General features: G+C 44.0%; 1 protein-coding gene across 2 annotated transcripts in view; it reads right to left on the reverse strand.

Moving 5' to 3' along the window:
• The window catches only part of rho-5 (rhomboid-5), a 41,574-nt gene that overhangs the window by 11,268 nt on the left and 8,506 nt on the right, over positions 1–21,800 (reverse strand). The window contains exons 3-11 of one of the 2 annotated variants that reach the window (XM_077634055.1): positions 21,294–21,414; positions 16,768–16,944; positions 16,011–16,136; positions 14,222–14,500; positions 12,649–12,788; positions 10,916–11,027; positions 7,683–7,757; positions 6,754–6,915; positions 3,929–3,949 (exon numbers count right to left, since the gene is read on the reverse strand). In XM_077634055.1, the coding sequence (XP_077490181.1) occupies positions 3,929–3,949; positions 6,754–6,915; positions 7,683–7,757; positions 10,916–11,027; positions 12,649–12,788; positions 14,222–14,500; positions 16,011–16,136; positions 16,768–16,944; positions 21,294–21,414 (1,213 nt within the window). The remainder of the gene's footprint in view (positions 1–3,928; positions 3,950–6,753; positions 6,916–7,682; positions 7,758–10,915; positions 11,028–12,648; positions 12,789–14,221; positions 14,501–16,010; positions 16,137–16,767; positions 16,945–21,293; positions 21,415–21,800) is intronic. The other variant, XM_077634056.1, reaches the window with a different exon arrangement.

Below are 21,800 nucleotides of genomic sequence, written 5' to 3' on the forward strand. Positions count from 1 at the left end.
TTCTGGGTAGGATGACACCACAACTACAGCCCCTTGATGTTCATGTAAACAAACGCTTCAAGGACGCAGTCAAGCATTGCTACGCACAGTGGACGCGCTCAGGTGAGCGTGCAGTGACGCCAACTGGGTGGCTGAAGCGGGCTTCGCCAGCCATGCTGCGCAAATGGATCGTGGAAGCGTGGGCGGCCATCCCAGAAGATCCTGTGCGTCGTTCTTTTAAGAAGTGCGGCATCTTGAACGCCCTCGATGGCACGGAAGATGAGTACATTTGGGATGATTTGTTGGACAAAGAAATGTCCGAAGAAAGCAGTGCTGAAGATGAAAGTGATTGAAGTGAAGCGCGGGATGTGATTTAAATACACGTCTTCTCTGAGCTTTCGTCACTCGTATTATATGCGGGCAAATTTTTTTTTCCATTTCGCGTCTCTAAAACTTCACCTCGCATTATATTCGGGTTCGTATTATAAGCGGGTTTTTACGGTATATGAAACAAACATTATGCCGCTACATAAACAAACACGAAGTATAAAACAGATGAATACAAAAATACAAGTCAGTTTTCGACACAACACTCTCAGCCATGCTAAAATGCCAAATGCCTTGTCACAATCTGCTGAGCAGCATCCACGGTTGGGGCACAAAGTTTAGTCACCAGCTGTTGTATACAATCAATGCAAACAAATTAATGTAAACAAATTAATGCACATAAATCAACGCACACAAATCAAGGCAATCAAAACCTTAGTTTGTGACAGTGAATCCAGCCAGATCAGAGCATTAGAAAAACCGCTTCATGCTATCAATGTGCAGGAACCAAACAGAAAGGTCAAAGAAATGGTCAGTGGCCTGACAGAAACCAAAAAGCAGACAAAATCGAACAACTAAAACATATGGTTTAGGAACACAGGTTAAACAGTAAGGAACACAGGTTAAACAGTACGAAACTCACAAGGGAATGCTGGCTAATCACAACATTCAATTCTTAAAAATTAATTCTCAAAGGATCTTGCAGAAGTTATAGAAATTCCTCTAGATGCATATTTTTAACATTGTTCTAAAGCTTAGCCATAAATGAACATTAAGAACATAGTAAACTGCCAGGTGAACAACCCATGAATGTCTGTGCAACAACCACTAGCAACAGATACATTGATCCATGTCTTGTAAGACTACAAACTAATGACCTATTGATTTCCATATACTAAAAGATTATTTAATACAAAACATCTGAGTAATCTTGATAAGTTCACACCACAAGGGTTTCACCATGGCACACATAATGTATAACTGTAGTTACAGCTAGCAAGTGTCTTTGCCCATCAGGCCCATTAAAGCATTCCTGCTGCTGTAGAAAGGTGCTAAAGATACCTTAATTATACTGTAGAGCCTTGTTGCAATGAAGTACTACACAGAGGAAGAATGGCTACATTAAGTCCTGTATTTGTCATAAAAGCAGGCACGACTATTGGTGCACTCAAATCTGGAATCAGGCCAGCAAAAGACGCTTTAAAGCGCAAACATACTGAAACATGTTATTGATACATCAGTGTGCCCATAAACGCATTAGGTACGCCCATAACACATTAAGCCCCACAGTGCATTTCTTTGTAACCACTAGGGTGGCACTAGGGATACGCAGTGGCTGCGAGCAGACTGCACTTCAGTATACTGGATGATTTCATGTATGAAGGACTTTGTTGATGAATTACAAAAACTGTGCACACACAAATGCTGCTTTACTCTGACTGATACACCCTGGGAAATTTGTTATTTATCCAAAAATTTCGCAGATCGTGCCTTGGTGCAAAGAGGCAACACAAAATTCATCTGACTGTGTCCTGAGCACCACTCAAAAACTCAGCGAGAATTTATGGAAAGTTTGAAAAGCATTCATATTAATGGAAATGTGAAACATTTCAACTGGCACTGCTATACTATCATATCTATTAACACATCTTAGGCCCTTATGTAGAAGAGAAACACCCACAGAAATTAAGTAAGGCAAACTAAACTTGATTTTTTCTTTACCCTGCAGGCCTGATAATTTGCTACATCAGTGCTTCCTCTGAATGTGAACTAGACAGAGGAGGATGTAATACCTTGACCGAAAGTCTCATGAGAAGAAACCCGACATTTTGGGGCTGGCTTGGTGCGTTCTTCACGGGTGACAACAAGGGGACAAGAGACAAACTATCAAGCCTTTGTCTGGTCGACTGCCACAGTTCCAGAAAAGAGGTCACTGCCGTGTGAGTTACCCGAGTGGGGGCAGGTGGGAGTCACAAGCACACAATGCATGTTTTGCGGGGCAGCAGGAATTGGAACCTTGCTATACTGTGAAGGCCATGTACATACGCAGATGGTAGGCAACCTTGACACCTGTTCCCGTTTCCGGGAGTGTTCTCGATATGCCAGGACTAAAGCTTGTTGCTTAAAGGGTCATTGAGGTCAACTACATCGAATTAATGTTCTCGGCAAGAATTGCTTCTCTCGCTGTTTGTGATTATGGTGAAGTTTTTTCCATCACCTAAAGATGCATTTAAAGGCTGAGAAAACTGAATTTAAAAACTTTCTTGCCACTCGATTCAAACTCGTGACATCGGTTTCAACGCAGTTTACAAGTGAAATCAGCCAGTGATGGTGACGCCTTTATTTTGTTTTCTGGTCTTCTCTAGCTTATATGAAAGCTCTTTTTCAGTGAGAATGGTCTTTTTTTTATTAGAACATGGCACCCTACCGACATAGGCCAACTTCATTTTTGTCCTCGGAGTCCAGGTTGGACTCTGTGTCCTATCCAAATCCATTCAGGTAACACCTCTAGAGCCCTGGCATTTACAGAATACACTTGAAAGCATGCCCAATCCCAATCCACTTAAGTAACAGTTTCTAGAGTCCTGGCATACACATAATACATCTGAAAATGCAAAGGGGTCTCATGGTTACCTACTATTTGTGTATGCACACAGCCTTCATGATGCAGCAAGGTCCCTTCACTACCACCCTGCAAGCACGCACTGTGCACATGTAACTCCCACCAACCTCCACTCGGGTGACTCACACGGCAATGACCTCTGTCCTGGAATTGTGGCGGTAGACTGTACTAAGGCTTAAAAGCACCTCTCTTGTCCCCATCTTGTCATCCCTGAACAACGAGCCAAGCCGGCCCCGAAACATTAGGTTTCCCCCCATGAGACTTTTTATCGGAGTATTACATTCTTTCCTTGTTTGTTGCAACAATGCCTGATTGTGGCAGTTAAATCATCTTAGTCATGCTCATAAAGAGCTTAAAAATGGCTGCCATCTCGGCACTGTTTACGACTGACTTCAGTTAAATCTAAAGGCAAGGCCAGCACCTCCAAGCACCCCCCCCCCCCAATAATATACAGTAGATGTATTCAGCCAGCACATCGGCATTCACTGAGAAGTAGCCAAGGATGGAGAAGCCAGCACATCAAGCACAAGTATAGTATGAGATAAACTGCCATGAGCCCATGCAAGAAGACAGCGTCAATAAGCATTCACAGAAGCCAAGCACGTTAGTAAGCACGGCAAACTGCACTGCAAGGACTCACTGGGGTGCACAGATTTCACCTGAAACATGTGAAGTTCTAAAGAAGGAAAAAAAATATAAGCAGAACAATGAATGCATGTTACACGTGGCTGTCAGAATTTGTTAAGCTAGAGTACGACTGCAATAGCTAGCTAGGAGTTCTCTTCAACATTGTATAGACAATTAGAAATAGCAAATTGGTTGGGAATGCCCAGAAACTGTGAAGAAATGCAGCTGAAAAATTTCAAGGTGATAACATCTTCTACCACACACACAAAAAAAAAAAGAGAACCTCTCGGTAGTTTGACTGCTCACTGCAAAGACACATCTGTGCACCCCTGGAGCAACAGAAAAAGATGTGACAGAAAAATGTTTGCCTACCCCAGCCATAATTCCTCGTGTCTAACAGCAGCAGCGTAGGACGAACAGAGGGAAGGTGATGGGTGGGGTGGATGGGGGATTTGATGACGGGTAGTGCCAAGGAAGCATAAAAAAGGGAACAAGGGAATGGCACCAAGAGAATAGATAAGGGGCATCAAGGGAATAAAAGAAGGGGGTCAAGGGAGAGTTTTGGGAAAAGGCATGTAGGACGGGAGCCGAGAAAGGGCACCAGAGAGATTGCCAGGACAGGACAAAAAGGAAGAGAGAAAGAGAGACACAGAGTGAGTTATCAGCAACACAGAGCACCACATTAAAGACTGAGATGCACACTGGCAGCTTCTTGGCTCTCTTGCCGAACCTCGCTTTCTACTTCATATAGTCACTGGTTTGCCAAGACCTGGAGGTCGTTTTTCCATGCACGTCAATTTACGGCTTTGTTTCCAGGCACAGTGTCACGGCCTTCAAATGATTCCGAAGAGAATATTTCTGATACCCTTTGAAATATGTCCAGGGGGTTCACAATGTATTTAGCACTTATCAGAGGCTGATTATGATGAGCCACTCATGTCGTCCCTGCATGGTCATTCTCAACCACACTGTCCATGTTAGCCATAGGCAATGATATATAGGTTCTTGAGCAACTCTACTTGAGCACCGAAGTTGGCACTTCACAAGGCTGAGATTTCAATAAGGAAATGGTTAGTTAGCATGCCTCTGCCATTTTCTTCAACGTCCTTCAAAGGCAAAACTCTTTCCTGCTTTAACAAACAAGTCAGGAAAACAGTTCGTTAAAGCAGGAAAGAGTTCTGGTTGACACTAATTACTACCTCAGCTAAAGAAGCAGCCGATCCCTCATAAATAAATTTTTGCAAGCAATCATGCATCATTTTAGATGTTTTCTGCATGTTACTATTTGAAGTCGTCTATGTTAAGCTCTTTAAAAGGCTGCATCATAAAAGAATGCATGCATGTGGCTCGGCTACACACAGAGCACAGCTGTCAGGAAAAACACAACATGACCCTTTTTTTCTGACCTTTCTGCTTGGTACCTAAATGACACACGCACAAGGTCTTTTTGTTCATACAACACCGCAAAGGCCGAACTGCGAAGAGACAAGGGATGGAGAACTGATACAAGATGAGTTCATACGCACCGCAACGTCCGGCATTAATCTTTGGATTTTCAGAAAAAGCAATTTCTGATGCACGACATTTACAGCACAACACGTACATTTACTTAAAACCTGTTGCTGGGCGAATTGGCATTTCACGCTTACACTCGCACAGCGCGACGACGAACACGGACAAGGGGGAGACACCACAAAGTACTGCCGAGTCACGAAGCCGCCTTCCCAAGCTGCGAAAATGGATTTCGGTATGTCGCAAGTAATCCCAGAAAGTTATCCGCAGACAAACCACCAGTGCTCTGAATGAAAAGGGCTTTGTGGTGTCTCTCCGCTGTGTGTGTTCATCGTCACGCTGTGTGAATACAAACTTTCAGAAAAGGAATTCAACACTTTTTGCACTTTTCCAAGGGAAACTTTTCCATCCGAGCAACACTGTCTTTGGGCAGCTGCTTATCCCACAGAAAGTTTCTTGTACAACTACTGCCGCAAAAACAGAAAGCCGACGAATGAGTCCCTAAATCCAAAACTAGGTCACACAAAGCCGGAAAAACGCTTCTAAATGTGCCACTAGCAGAGAAGGACAGACACAGAAAATAAATTCCTATTTTCTCACAAAAAGTACTCGATATTTCTAACGAGTGTCTTAACCGACCTACCTGGTGCCAGTACTGAAATTTGACTGTGTCAGCTCAAAACTCAGATAAGACAAAAAGGCTGAAACATGGACTAGCTGGTCTCAATGTTTTGCGCGAATAGGTGCTACGAAGTAACCAGAGAACACAGAAACAGAACGACGTGCGCTTTGTCCCGTCCTTCCATCCATTTTCTCACTAGCCTGTGGTGCCTGCTCCTGTACAGCATGCTGTCCGTCAGCCCTGGTGTTTTTGATGGGCTTTCCCGTCGTCCAAGTTCAGCTGACCACCAAATTTTAGTGCGACATATCTTCAGTGAATAGCCTGGGGCCATGCAGCATTACACTATACAACTTAGCTGTGCATTTTCTATTGATGTTCAAGATTTAGTTTCAACAGTGCAATCAGCGATTTCAATTTGACCACTTGAAACTTGTCGAAATTATTAGCCAGCCTGCGATGCTACTAGATGCTACTAGCTAGTAGCTAGCTACTAGCGATGCTACTAGCGGCAAATGTGTGTGCTGGGTTGAATAAAGTGGCAGCCGCTTCTTTGTTTTTGGCATGTACAGTCTTGGTCAAAAGTCTTAAGGCCACAGCGTTCAGCTGCAGCGAAACGAATGTTCGTAGAAGGCTTTGTGTAGCGGATCATTCAAAGCACAAGTAGAGCAGGAAGCTTCTCTACCGCAAGAAAAAACCTTCTGCTAGCCTTTCAAGGCCATTCAGTCTTTAATAGCGCCGTAATGGCTCTCTTATGCGGCCGAAGCGAAGTCTTTGGCCTTAACACTTTTGACAAAGACTGTACATGCTCTTCTGATTTGAGAATTCAGGTTCCCTAGCTTGTGCAGCCAGATTCACTGAACCACTCAGTTTACACTTGTAACAAAAGCTTTCCATACAGCAACCTTCATTTGCCCAAGAACACCAGACGGACTTTGACCTTTACTACCATGTTTGATACAGCTTTGTTAAGCCTTGCTCACCAAAACCCAACGAATACTGCATCCAGGCATTCAATTCACGCATGCAAAATGGAAGGGGCACAAATCGGGTCGACCAAACTGACCGAACACTTGTCGCGGGAAGTCTGCACGCAGCCCGAGCGGTCGTTGCGGACGCAGCAGGCCGTGTTACGTTCTTTCCGTCGGTCCTTGGCTATGCTGTCGTGGATGCGACGGTCTTTCCTCATGCATGGCGTGAACTTGGCCCCTAGGTGAACCAGGTCCGCCTGCAAGCATCATTCACCGGGCGCTAGACGTCAGGGAAGCACCAGCAATGGGTTCGAAGCACCTTCTGGCAGAAAGTCTACCATTCCATTGTTTCTGAATGCGCGACCCTCTCCTATAGCACCAGCATCACTCCACAAGGAACAAGGCCCAGTGTAGCATGCGCATCTAGCATCAGAAGTTTACGGAACATGACCTTGGTGAAGAAATTATCTGCAGCGTGTTTCACATCTCCAAGATTAGGCTCTATATATCTATAGAAGGCTTCATGAAAGACTGTGATCAAATTAGGTTTTTTCACCAATCTTGCATTCCATAAACTTCTGACTGCGAGTGTATAATGCTCCAGATGCTCGGTAAGTCATATGCGATTGTGCTGACTATTTGGTCTTCCTTTTAAACGATCAAAAATAGAAAAGAAATGAAATGAGTAATAAGATAACAAACAATAAAAATAAAACAATTTGTATTCTTCCACAGAGAATGATTACTGAAAAGAAAAGTCTCAAATGCACTTGATATGAGAGATAGTTTCTTAACACTGTGAAAGGGACAATGTTACAGAAACTACAGTAGCACTTAACGGCATTTTCTGCTTACAGTCACAGAGCTAAAGACTGACATAATGGAATAAAATTTTCAATACTTGTTCAAGAAGACTTTCCCAACTGCAAAACCTGTGCACCCTGCCACACAATGACAGGGTGTGCGATGCACGCACACACAGGTAAACTGAACAAGCACGAAATCAAACGGACAGTGCACTCACCGCTCTGGGCCCTACCCAGAAGTTGTCTGGCTCATAGAAATCTACTTGCTGCAGCGTCAGCGTTGTCACCATCACCTGTGGGGTAGCAATATCGCGCAAATTAGGTGCTGTAAAGCCGCTATAGTAATGCTAAGCATTTGCGCCGCGCCTGCCGAAGATAGAGGAGGAAAAGATTTGTCTGGAACACACTCGCAGACACACGTTCCGTGAGCGCATCGCACCACAAGCGTATTGGCAGTGTGCCGCTCGCTGGGTGCAGCTAGGCCTAGTCCGCTATGCATCAAAGCCTCAGAAGATGGTGCACTGCAAACAGCCACTACCGATAGCAAGAATTCTCATTCTTTTTGACACTAGTACGCTAAAAACAGGACAACCTCTCATTGAAATGCCTTGGACATCGAAGTCAGTGAAGTGGGCCAGGCAAGAGACGATGCTAAACTTTGGCTAGCTACGCTGACTTCATCGTAGGACAAGCAGTAAACTGAATGTCAACTTATCTGCATGCCTGCCATGTCACACAGCCAAATTGGTACCGTATTTACTCGAATTTAACACGAGTTTCTTTACCGAAAGTGGAAAGGAAATGTCACCCCCCGCGTTACAATCGAATACTAGGTTTAAAAGCGCGATTAAGAGCACCAAACACACACTATTAAAATCACTTCATGTGTCAAACGTGTGCGTTGATCGTACTGGTCATTCGAAATCACGCACTCCAACTCGCCGGTCAACCAGTACACGAACCACAGGTCACAACTACTAGGACAAAGCGGCAACCTAATCGCAAACGCAAAAGAAAAAAAGAACGACGCAAGTCAGAACAAGCCAACAAGAGTCGACGCCAGCTAGAGTCACTGGCGCGATGAGAGGGCGCCACCTCGCTGACGAATGCTCGCAACCTGTAGCGAGGTTGTGTGGCCTCCGTGACCGCAAAATGAAACAGCCATCTCGGAGGCACCGAGCGCTCGCAATCGCCGCCAAGGCACCAGCAAAGGAGCGAGCGATCCCACCGCCATCTGTCTGTTAATCCTTGCAACAGATGCAAAAACGTGGCCACGTGACTAACAGGCAGCAGGGCATGGAGCAGCGTGCTTTGTTCGCTCTTTCTCGTGTTTGGTGCCAGTGCGGTATTTGTGCGTTCCGTGCTTCGAGTCTTAGGCCTATCCCCATCAAACGGTCGAGTTGTCTTCAAGCGGAATGGCGTGCTCACGCGCTCAGTATACAGCTGGCTTCAAGCGAAACACTATTCTGTTTGCTGAGAAAGTGGGAAATTCAGTGGCTGCAAGACGTCAGGACGTCAACGAATCGACGATCAGGGGATGGAGGAAACATCGCGAGGAATTGTTTAACTGCAACAGCCTGCGAAAAGGCTTTCGGGGGCCCAAGAAAGGCCGCTTCCCGGAGTTGGAGCGTCCCCTTGCAGAGTTCATTAGCGAGCAATGTTCCTGACTACTTGGAGTAAGCATTGAAATGCTTCAGTGCAAAGCACAGGAGCTTGCGCGGGACACGGGTTTGACCCAAAAACAGTTCAAGGCATCACAAGGCTGGGTGCAGAAGTTTATGCAAAGGGCCGGGTTCTCCCTTCGACGCACGACTTCTATTTGCCAGAAGCTGCCCGGGGACTTCGAATCAAAACTTTGAGAGTTCCAGCGCTATGTCATCGATCTTCGTCACTCTACCAACATGCCACTTGGACATATCGGCAATGCCGACCAGACCCCCTGTATCTGGACATGCCTATGTCCAGAACAGTGCACAAGTCTGGTGAGCATGAAGTTTGCCTTAGAAGCACAGGCAACGAAAAAAATCGGATTACCGTTATGCAGGCATGTTTGGCTGACGGCCGTAAGCTCCCTCCATTCATCATTTTTCGCCGGAAGACGATCCCGAAGGAAACTTTCTCGAAAGACGTTATCGTGCGCTGTCACGAAAAAGGTTGGATGGACTCGAATCTTGTCATAGATTGGATTCAAAGTGTGTGGGACCGAAGGCCAGGCGCATTGCTGCATCCGGAAGCAATATTGGTTCTGGACTCTTTCCGGACTCTTTCCGAGGTCACCTGACACCCGGTGTCAAACAAAAGCTACAGCATGGCCGAACGCATCTCGTTGTTATACCGGGTGGCATGACCTCCATTCTCCAGCCTCTGGACATTTGCATGAACAAGCCCTTCAAGGATCGCTTGTGACAATTATACTGGGAGTGGATTGAAAGCGGATCAACAACAACACCTGCAGGTAGGCTGAAATGCCCAAGTGCGTCTACCGTTGCCCACTGGGCTTCAGGAGCCTGGTACGGGCTGCCTCATGATTTGGGCTACCGTGCATTCAAGAAATGCTCAATTTCAAATGCTCTAGACGGAAGCGAGGACGACCTGCTGTGGGAGGCAGCTAGTGACAAAGAAGAGTCAAGCTGTGATGATGACTGCGACGGTGACAACTGCCGTGAGGATGAGGGTGTATAGGAATGCCTGTTTGGCTTGCATTTCAATAAAGTTGTCTTTGACCCTCAGAACTGTGCGATGTCGGTTCCTCACATCACATTCGGGTTCTTTCGGTTTTTCTGTTGCACGCCCGAAGTCTACCCTTGAGTTACAATCCTAGTTTTTTTTTCCCCCTTTTCACACCCGAAAAGTCGACCCTCGCGTTACAATCGTGGTCGCGTTACATTCGAGTAAATACGGTACTTTGGACTGGTCAGATGGATGGCTACCTCTTCCCTCGCCTAAGCTAGATCCACTGCCAACTGAAAACAAACTGCCAACTTGTACCGCGCATGTGCAGTTCGTGTTGGTGACAGGCGCAAGTGACGGATGGCGACAGCTGTAAGTACAAGCCTGCCACTTTGCATGCCCAGTAGGCGCCTCCGGGAAACATGTAATACATGAAGTGCCCTCGTATGTTTTGTTTTCAACCCGTTTTCTCTGTAGCAAAAAAAAAAAAATTTTCACATTGCCCACAGGACAGTACAACCCATAAAAAAAAAAAACGAATTGTTATCATAAGTGCAAAACCTGCAGTGACAGTGGCGCCACAAGTGCTTGGTGAGAGATTACTGAACTTCTGGACAGTGATCAACCTTGCTACGTAACAGCGACACTACTCCAAGTTCATTCAAGTTTGAAGATTCTGAAGGCACTGTGTTTAATGCCGATTGAAAGAGATCATGTGTAATGGGTATACAAAGGGAACAAGAGGGGGGGGGGGGGGAAGAATCTAAATGAAAAGTCTCACCAAGCTCGTCCTCTGTGTCTTGTGAAAGCCAATGGGACCACAGCCATACACAGCCAAGGAGATGATGGTGATCAGCACTTGGACTGTGGTCACCCAGTAGGTGAAGTACGGTCTGGACAAAGAGTGGTGGTTTGGGAGAACAATGCACTTAAGACAACTCTGTGCTCAAAGTAATTTTGTTGTTGTTGTTGTTCAAATTTATCCTATTTACTTGCACAAAGGATGCCTCCACTATTTGCTCATCAAGAAATATAAGCTTTTTTGAACACACTGCCTTACGCGATGAGTGCACATCCCCAGTTTTCGTGGAGAAAAAAAATGCGGTTATTATGCCAGTAAAGATATTTTCATTCCCTTCTGTAACTTCATTTGGTCCCGGATGTGCCTTAAATTAACCGGTGAACAAACAGGCAGCTTTAGTGTCTGCAGACTGTTTGTACTTAACTAGCATGCATAGCATCTATGGTAGGATAAAACTTAAAAAAAAAAAAAACAGAAGTTGATAACACTGGACCACGGTCTGCAACGTCCTGCTGGCCAATCACAACAGTAAATGAAATCAGCTTTTTTATATTTGACACTATATTAAACAAGCCATCAAAATTCTAGAGCTCATAATTTTTTTTCATGCGGTTAGCTTCTTGTTTAGGTAACAAGACAAATTTCAACAACAGACTACTTTCTTGCTGTGAAGGAATTCTGTGCACCGGTCCTGAATAGGTGAAGCTTCACTACCGACTTTTCTCATTTTGAAAAGCTTCAGCATTGGCCATTTGGGGCCCGAAATTTTGTGGCCAAAATTAAGTGACTACAAACTAATCAGCAACTTATCTATGCAGTTTAGAACACTTATAGTGTACCCACACCTGGAGAAAAAGCGATTATGGCCAAGAAGTGCTTATGTGCCCTTCCATACTATCCAGTGACAAATATAGCCACAATGAATTTAAAAATAAAAAATAAAAATAACAGGTATGTTGATGTGAACACTAACTCCTGGGGAGTATGATAAACAAGCCAGAGCTGATATCCCTAGATAAACTATGCAGTATGTTCTGGAGCGTTCAGCTTTAACAAAATGAACAATAACTTACACACAATCAGTCTAATATGTTGACTTTATGCGTGTTCATCCAGCAAAAATGATTAGAAGAGACAGCTTTAGAACACTGTATGCCCAAAAGCTGGCCTCCAACAAAAAATCCAGCCAGCAAATTACCAAAAGCAATCAAATTTTCCATGCAAAATACTTCACATCCAACTCATAAACTCATGCAGCTAGTGAAATAGTGCAGCAGCATCTTCACTTCATCTTAAATTGATCTGAGGGGCCGACTGCTTTGCATGACCTCACAAGTAAATCAGCTGAAGCAAGAGAAAAGATTTCATGATGTTAAAAAACAAAAAAGAGTGCAGAGAGGAAAAAATAAAAGCAAATCAAACACCCCCTTCTCACTACGGTACTTTATTAGTCAGAAATGCAACAGCTCTCCTTAAATTAGTGCTAAATTATTTACGTGTACCTTCCAGTGTATTTCCTCTGCTGCAGTTCTAGCACACATACAATTCACTGATTGCATACCACCATACTCCCGTTTTTCTAACTGAAACACGAAAACATGCTAACGATACCCAGAAAACCATTCACCACTTTCTTGCGCTGCTAAATCGAGTAACGAGTGTAACAAAAACAACAACAAGGAAATCAAACACGAGCGCAGGGGTTGGCGTACCTATGGTCCTCGATGTCCTCTAGTTGCTGTCGTACATCACGCGTGATGCGGTCGCGTCGGAAGCTCCTCTGTAGCAACTTCCCTATCACACCCATCCCATACTGGCGTCGGTCAGAGTTCTCCAGACACCAGTCGAGCACCTGAAGATGACAATTAAACCTGCCTGTCAACGCCGTCATCAGAAATAGCAGTAAGCACCAAATACCATACCACACCACACTTAGAAGCTCTGCCGCGGCACACGAGTTCGTACTGCTATGGCGCAGGCCCCTAGATTACTGCGATTCCCCAAAAATCGGGGTTTGAGTATTTCTCACCGAATTCTGCGTGTGTTAGAAACCGTTTTTTTTTTTTATGATACTGTACTAGGAATGACATGTTGATGAGAATTTTGATTAATATACTCAAACAAATTCTCTTCAAGGGTACAACCTAAAAACGAACAAAGTTCTGTTGATGCTTTGACATGCTTGCATGCTTCCCCATGTGCAATTTTTCCGGCTTTTTTTTTTTTTAGACACTAACAGCAAACTCACCCACTAGGCTCGTAAGCTGCGAGAGAGAGTCAAATTCTCAACGACCCTGGACCTAGAGGCGTAGTGCACGGCCCACACTGGCCAGAAATAGTTGCTACAAACTTAGAAAGAAAGCAGCGCAGTATGTTGAGAAAGTAGAACAGGCAGTGAAAGAGCCTTAAGTAGTAGAGATGGTAATTTCCTGTAATAATATCCTTAGACCATTTCATCACACTGCATTAGAGGTTGCAAGGAGCGGGGTGGAAGAATTTGCAAAATTCACAACGACACTTTTAAGCTGAATAGAGTGCAGTGCAAAACACAACAAGAGAAAGGAAGACTTAAATGGGGCAATCGCAGACTCATAAAAGTTATTAAAGTGTTCCCCTTGCTAAAAAGGTGCCATGCAAGCGTTACCATGTGCACCAGTACTTATAAGCATATGCAGAACTTTTCCTGAAAACAACAGGACGTGGTTCCATGATGTTTTACTTACCGAGGACCAACTATGATGATTCAGCCACTTTTCACTATGCCATTTTAAAATTATTTTCCGCATGAACCGTGCACTACTCAGTTGCTCTTTATTCAATTACTGTAGCATTTTTAGGATACACCACTCAGTCCTAATGCCTTTCACTCATCAATACTTTGCACAGGGGACTTTGAGGTACTGCAAATAAATAGATAGCGATAACCAACACGTCTTGTAACTGCGTCGTCTTCTGCCAATCTTATCTCTGCGCGAAGGAAAGAAGCTGCAGGCAGCATCATACTTTGAAGCTATCAGCAACTGATGATGACTTTTAATGGTGCAAGGAAGCTTGGCCAAAGAACGCCATGAATAACGAGCTATTGGTCTAAGTAGGGCGAAGGACCCATTCTCCAAGAATTTCGCTCCACAAGAGCCGAGCACCAGGCCAGGGGAAAGCCTGTAGCAAACGAAAAACCTGCCAGATACCCAATGGCACTGGTGATAGAACCCAGCCCATACAAGATGGACGCTCAGAAACGCACCAGACCATCACCGTGGTGAGGCGTTAGGAATTGTTCCGCACCTTGTCTCCAATGCGGTTCATCCCGACAGAAAGGCGGCCATCCGTGACATCCTCGTGGACTGAGGCCGGCCTCTTCCACCGGGTGGAGTCCTTCCGCCGACCCGACAGGGACGCAGCCGTTGCCGTCATTGGGTGGACAGCCGAGCGCGACGGAGGTTCCATGGGTGTGCGGGGTGCCGGCCAGACAGGCGCGGCTGCCACGGCCGACACTGATGGCGTGGCGCTCGGTGTCTTGTCAAAGAACACGTCGTCTACCAGCTCGTCTAATGGAGGAGGTAGCTGCATCAGAAACAAGGCGGTTGGGGATGATGAGATTAGACCAGACGCCTGTTTCCTGTTATCGTGAAAGGAGCTCAATATACGAGTGAAATAAAATATAACTTGCAGAAAATTGAGAAGGTAAAGGCAAAAAAAAAAAAGCCATAACTATTGAAAGAAATTTGAGCCCCTATTACACAGTATACAACATTGCAATTACAAAAAGTACTGCAATAAGATAGAAATTTTCAGGAGAAATTAGCTAATATTCTTACAAATTCCTGCAGAAACAAAATATGGAAAAGGAAACAAAATGTGAAAATTATTCATCTTAGCATCACAAAGAAAATTTAAAAAACACAAAAAAAAAGATATACAAGATATACAAGGTGGTAAGAGGAGATGATCTGTAATTGGACTTGCTTAGATCTGCGGGATATTTGTTTGTACTAAACATTGTCAGCTTTCTCCAATTTCAATAACGATGGCCCCATAGTTAATTAGTAAATGCAAGCAATAGCTCTGGAGATGCTAAGACTTGGCATCAGCAAGTATTCTATATGTAGCCCTTGAAATTTTACAGGCAACTGTTGGGCAGTCAGTGTGACAGAGCAGCATTTTTGGAAGGGTGAAAGCACCTGTGGCACCTTTGTGACATGGTCACAGAGCACGCCGTCGTCTCTCTGCATACTGGGACCATTTCTCCCAAGCCGTGGTGCACGCACGCTTTCCTCCCAACAACAAATGCAGCGCAAGCTTCAGCTTTGCCAATGTGAAACGCGACTGAGTAGGAGTGGGCTTCCCAGTCAAAGAAATCATCAAACGAAATCATCACCACTCTAGACAGCGACAGTGAGACAATAGTCTACGAATGTGCCATATGTTGCAAAACCATGTCATTTGCAGGAGGCTCGAAACATTAGAGAGTCAACATCACTATCTAGAAAATAATAATAAAAAAAGAAGTTTTTCTTAGGTTATCACACGCCGGCAGATTTCATGCTGCAATCCGCAAACAGTGACTCTGCACCAACTGCTGCAGCGAAAGAAAATGCAATCAATAGTACGACATGTGAGGTTTAATGTTTCAAAGTTGCATGCTGGCTATGAGACTGTGAGATGGGGGGTCCCAGATTAGTTTTGACCACCTGGGGTTCTTTAATGTGCATCTGCATTGCATGCCACGTGGGAATATCTGGCATTTTGTCTCCATCAGAATATGGTTAATGCGGCGAGTTGGGCGTGTTGGTACATAGTTTTCTAGAAAAGCAGCGCTGAACAGACGAGGACAGAGACGAGGCGCCCGTCCTTGTCGCCTCGTCTCTGTCCTCGTCTGTTCAGCGCTGCTTTTCTAGAAAATCAGAATATGGCTTCCACAGGTAGGACTCGACAGTGTAGCCTTAGGCTCAGCAGCCTTATGCCAAAGCCGCTAAGCCACTGTGGCCAAAATTCAATCAATGCCAAAATGTTATGATGACTTGGCTTTTCGCAACATGAGGACGCACCATGCCCACAGAGAAAACGGACAAACCTGAGACAGACTGCCGTCCATGGGAACAGCTTCGGGGATGTTGACGTCCTCCATTGAAGGCATGAAGCTGCGCCGAGAACCGCGCCTTGTCAGCTGCGCTCCGCCCGAAAGACGCTTCCGCACCTCCTAAAAAAAAAGACATTGCGCCGTGAGCACACTTGGTGAATGGTGGCAGGCTACCATTTCCGAAACTAAAAAACATTCAAAACTTGTGCAAGGGCACCTGGTTCACTCTGTCTTAACCATTACTGTGAGACACTAGCCCACGGCGTCCTTCTACTTTACCTAATATGGTATTGGCATGCCTCTTCTAATGAGCTTTTATTACGGATCTCAACCCTCGCCTACTCAAACGAGGTTCACGGGTCGTACAGTAGTGAGAGCGCAGGAAGTGTTAGCAGTAAGCAGCCGCCACTTCCGTGTCACATTTGCAACCAATGACGGCTCTCGTCGAATCGTCTGACTAAGTCGTAGGCTACCTAGTTTACCCCAAAATTTTTTCCGTAATTCTCTTTTCGCTTTCTTCTTACCAATTTTAATCCTCAAAGCCCAGGGTAATACAACCGTACCCAATTCACAACAAGAGGGGTCATCCGGTGATTTTTCACTGCGTGATATATGAATTTACAAAAAGGGAGGCTTGTGAGCTACCTAGAGTAACGAAACGAGCTTGCTTAGAAAGTGTGGTGGGAACAAAAACACAAAACACGTGAGGTGCGTCTGAACCAGTTTCTTGAAAAGCACTGAGTGTCCTCACCGTTGTGAGGAAGGTGAGGCCATCCCAAGTCATCTTGTAGACCGGGTCGCGGTGAAAGGGCCCCGCCGTTGTTTCCCTCGCGGAGGCGCTCCGTCTGACAGCCGCGTCTTGGGTGTCGTCCGCACGCAGCGGCTGCAGGTGCGACAGGTGCCAGTCCTTGGACCGCATGTACTGCTCCTGCGGTTTCCAGACAACAAGATATGTCAGCACACAGATCCCAGAGCATAATTTCATTTTTGTAGCCATCAGAATTATTAAACATGGGATTAAAGATTTAAGAAAAGAAGAAACAGAAATTGGCAAACAATTAGAACTGAATAACTTGTGCCTTAACACCTTTTTACCAAAGAGGACGCCCAATTGGAGACACCTTTCTGCCTCCACCGACAGCAATCCTGATCCTACATCCTCTAGATCCGAGGTCCTTAAACTGAGCTGCACGAAGCTCTTGGATTCCGTGGGTCTTTTTGGGACTAATAATCCTACTACAGTGCAGTTACTCATACCGGATTCTTTCTTTGGCATTTAAAGCTACGTTGTGCTATGGAGGTCTTTGGCCAAAGCTGCCTTTGCGCTTTAAAAATATCCATCATCATCGGATTCTTTCATGGTGTAGTCAGTTATTATTAATTTCATCTAGCTGAATAAATAAATAAATAAATAAATAAATAAATAAATAAATAAATAAATAAATAGTGTATACTCGAAGTTTCCCGCATACAAAAGGTAATGTGAAGCTCAAAAGAGCCTGACATGCATAGCAGCACGGGTTAGTGCATGCGTTTTCTTGGCAAAACAAGAAAAGACAAGCAGAAGGTCAAAGGGGCTGAGTAAAAGTCGGCATCTTTTTATTAGTTTTTTATGCTGTGCTCCTGTTCTTCATGCTAAAAGGACAATGCACACATGAGGTATTGGGTGTCCAAATTAAGGGGACATGCTCCACAACAAAGAATTCATAGTTGAGAGATCTTTACCAGTTTTTGTTAAATCTTTTGTCAATTTTTGCCTATCTTGCCTGGTACAATTTTTGCAAGCCATGCATTTGAAATATAGGAGCGCTTTCGTGCGCTTATTTGTTGCCAGTATAGACACACGACAGTTCTGAGAAATATCTCATTTTGCTCACTATGATTCCTTTTCTGCAATGAGAATAAGTTTGCAATGTATAAAATTTCTGAATTTTTCAAAAATTAATACTCTCTATAACGCCTCTTTATGACAGGACTACCATGGCTGCAGCAAATTTTACTCCCATTTCGCATCATAAATTTCAATAAAAAATAATGTAGCTGCATTTTACATACAGTAAAGCATATCCATTCAAATTTCACTGTGATTCAATGAGAGTAACTGCAATAATGTCATGTACAAGCACTGAGGCTGCATATCCGAAGTGATTTAAAGAGACAGTAGCAATGCACCTTCTAGGGACATAAAAAATAAATGCATTAAATTTTTGTTTTCGAGCTACGAAACTGCCAGTGAATGCATCTGAATCAGGAAGGCTTCCTTTACCTGTGTGCGGCACCACAAAGGCGGGATAAGCCGCTATTTAAATTTGTTGGCATTGTGAAAGTAGCTAAATTGTGCTTTTCCGTCACTTGGCGTGTTTACATCATAGGTTTCAGTAATTTCGCATCTATATTTGGTGCTGGTATTATTGGACAAGAAAGTGAAAGGCTTGCTGCACATAATAAAACAACCAAACACCAAAAATGTGATTTTTCCAAACAAACCGCAGTTTTTTTCACTCGCATGTCCCCTTAGTATCTGAATATTTTTCCCCCTTCCCAACAATACAACATGGGGGAGTCAAATCATGAGTCAATAGTAGCAGCATGAAAAAACACATCCTGAGTAAATTCCAACAAGAACCAATTTTTAAAAAATCCGCCCAATAGGGAAGCAACAGAATGTAGTTCAAATACCAGTACAGGATTATAACTACATTGATTAAACTGGCTGCACATTTTGTTTAAAGTTTGCGCTGAACTGCTAGGTCTTGGCTGTTGTTAGTAGCAGTATTTGATGTCAGATGATGTCATGCAATTCTGGTCAAGCCTCTACACAGTAGCCTAGAACATAAAGCAATCTTGATCTGCATTTAACACACAAGCAGACGCTGGTCTCGCCTGACAATAAATGTTAGATAAGTTCCTTCAGCATTCATCCTAGCCTGATAAGCAGATCTTTTCTTACCAATCACATTTATTTACCTTTTCTAACACCACCTCAACACATTTTTAGCACCTTTTTCAACGCCTAATCCAAACCCCATTTTTTTCTTTTCCTGGTTACAACTGCATGCAGCTGCAAACAGATATAAAGCTGTCCCAGCTGCCCCATTCATGACAAGCAATTCAATTTCTTTAAAAATTCACAGGCCTTAAACATGGCTCCTTACCCTGTAAATTGTGCTGCAACATAAGCGACAGTCGGGAGACCGTAAAATGATAGTGTGGAGTCAGGACAGCACAGCAACCTTGGAAACTACTCCCAGAATGTAGACCACAAAACGTTAACTTTTGCACAGCGAACAGCTTAATGGTAAAAACCGACTATGGGTTACATATTCGCCGCAGTCCTAAACTGCACACGCTGAATGCACACGCAGGACAAAAGGCGCTTCAAGAGGCACACTTCCTCATAGCACAAACATCTCTACAACAACTCTCTGTGTCACAACTCGGCCACACAGGTGGCAGATAAAATGAAATATGCCTGCCACCCCTCCAGATATAGCCCGGAAACACATGACCAACATACACAGGGTGCTACAGAAAAAAAAAAAAAAAAATCCTGAACAGCTGCCACCTGCATAGTGAAGCTCTCCAGTAATAAACGAAGTACACAGATGGCACCAACAAAACACCCAATGACACAGATGGGAGAAAGGAAATGTGGTTTACGTGGTATTAGCTGCAGTGCGGTTAATATTTTTGTGCAACTGCTTGATAAATGACAGACGGGCAGCGAAAAAAAGCAAAAAGGAATACGAGCAGGCCGGTTTTTTTTTCTCTTAAAACTTCCTGTTTGGAACTTGCGCTCAGACTGAACGAGAGCAAGGAGACCATGAGAGTGTGCAGAGATATGCCGCTGTTGACAGAGTACGGCACACAATTTGTGGATGGATAATATAGAGATAACATACAGGCAATATGCAGTCGAAAGCCACCACCGCTAAGAATTCTCTGGGGATAGTTTTGCGAGTGACACTGCTGCAGTTGCGCAAAAACCCTCCTTTAACCCCCAACCCTGAGCAGTACTCGTCATGGAAGATTGTACCAAAATTGCCAATGATGAGTTTAGTTTAGTTTAGGTGGGTCTAAAGACCAAAAAAAGGCTCAGGCTATGAGGGATGCCGTAGTGAAGGGCTCCGGAAAGTTCGACCACTTGGGGTTCCTTAATGTGCACTGTCATCGCACAGCACATGGTCCCCTAGAATTTTGCCTCCATCAAAATTTGACCGCTGCGGCCGGGATCGAACCCACGTCTTTCCGGTCGACAGCTCAGTGCCATAACCACCGAGCCACCGCGGCGGCTTAATTGCCAATGATAAGATACAATCGTCTGGCTTGATGATGCACTGCTTCCACTGCCAAAGATGAGTTATGGTTGGCAGCTGCATTCGTTGCAATTTTCAACACTGGAGGGCGGTAGTTGTCCATGGGAAATGTTTTGAACTTTTAGCACATGTTTTAGGCCTGAAAAATGCCATATTCACAAAAAATCGCCAAAAAACTTGCCGGTTTTCAAACGGTTTTCAGGAATTAATTTGGTGGTTAAAGAGCTGAAATCTACTTAACAAGCTTAATTACTGACGATATGGGGTGATTGGCCAAAAGCGTAGAAATACAAAAATGGCCTCAATTAAATAAGTACAAATGTTCACACACTGTGCTTTATACACTTCTAATTCTGCTCTGCTTCACTGGAATTGTGCATGTAACAAGGCAATATTACCAGTTTCTGTACATATAATAATGTCTGACATCTTGCATTATGCTTTGACTTCACAATAAGGAAGATAAAATGATAAATGATTCAATATCAAGGAAAATAATACCGAATTTTTTATTCATTATCAATAATGACCAACTAATTAAAACATTATTAATAGCAAATGATAAATAAATGAACTTTACGCAACTTTTTGACCCTGGCTATTGGATTCCAAGCTAAGGTTTTGCAATTACTTGCGGATACAGTATTTTGCAACCTGGGCAAAACAAGTGGGCAGATAACACGCATTTCCACATTTACTCTCTGAATTTGTTGGCGATTAATCCACACTGAGCAGCCTCTTGGACGTCCACGATTAATTTCTGTGGTGGTACAAATTGCTTGCAGAATAACTTCTTCATTAACTGCTGATTGTTTGCATTCTTTTTTTCCTATTTATTCTTAAGTACTAAACACAGGAAGTCCCATTTAATATTTTGACTGCACAGCCTCCAGTCGTCCGCTACCATTCGATATAACCTCAACTATTAATTTATAAAACTTCATCAAGCTCTGATTCCCACCTTGATCTCGCCGTAGCGCTTGCTCAGCAGCCGTTTGCGTCGCAGCGTCCATCGTTGGCAGCTCTCGGGTGCAGACTCTTCGTCAAGGCCAAAGAACGAAGCCGTGCTTTTCCTCACGTACCTGCGAGATATATAAACGGCAGAAGAGAGTCACAAACGAGAACCTTTTTTGCTATTAATTTCACCTAGATGTCCTATAGTAACTGCTTCCACTAACAGCCACAAACAAATTCAAAACAGAAAAAAAAGGAATAAAAATAAAGTACAATCAGGAGGTATGTCACTGCTAACCATAGCCTTCAAAAGAAACTAGTGATATCTGCCTATCTTTGTCTGACTTCCTGAAAGCTATGAGGGTACACCGCGTACTTTTGACTGCACTGTTTCAACTGTCAGGCATAGTTGCCTAAATTACGTCTTTTGTTCAATGTGAACAGAAGACCTTGAGAAAGTATGTTACTCTTAATTGTCCACCACTTTCACATGCTTTTTCAGTCCCTTTACATG

Source organism: Amblyomma americanum, chromosome 8 (assembly GCF_052857255.1).
Source record: "Amblyomma americanum isolate KBUSLIRL-KWMA chromosome 8, ASM5285725v1, whole genome shotgun sequence".
NCBI classification, from domain to species: domain Eukaryota; kingdom Metazoa; phylum Arthropoda; class Arachnida; order Ixodida; family Ixodidae; genus Amblyomma; species Amblyomma americanum.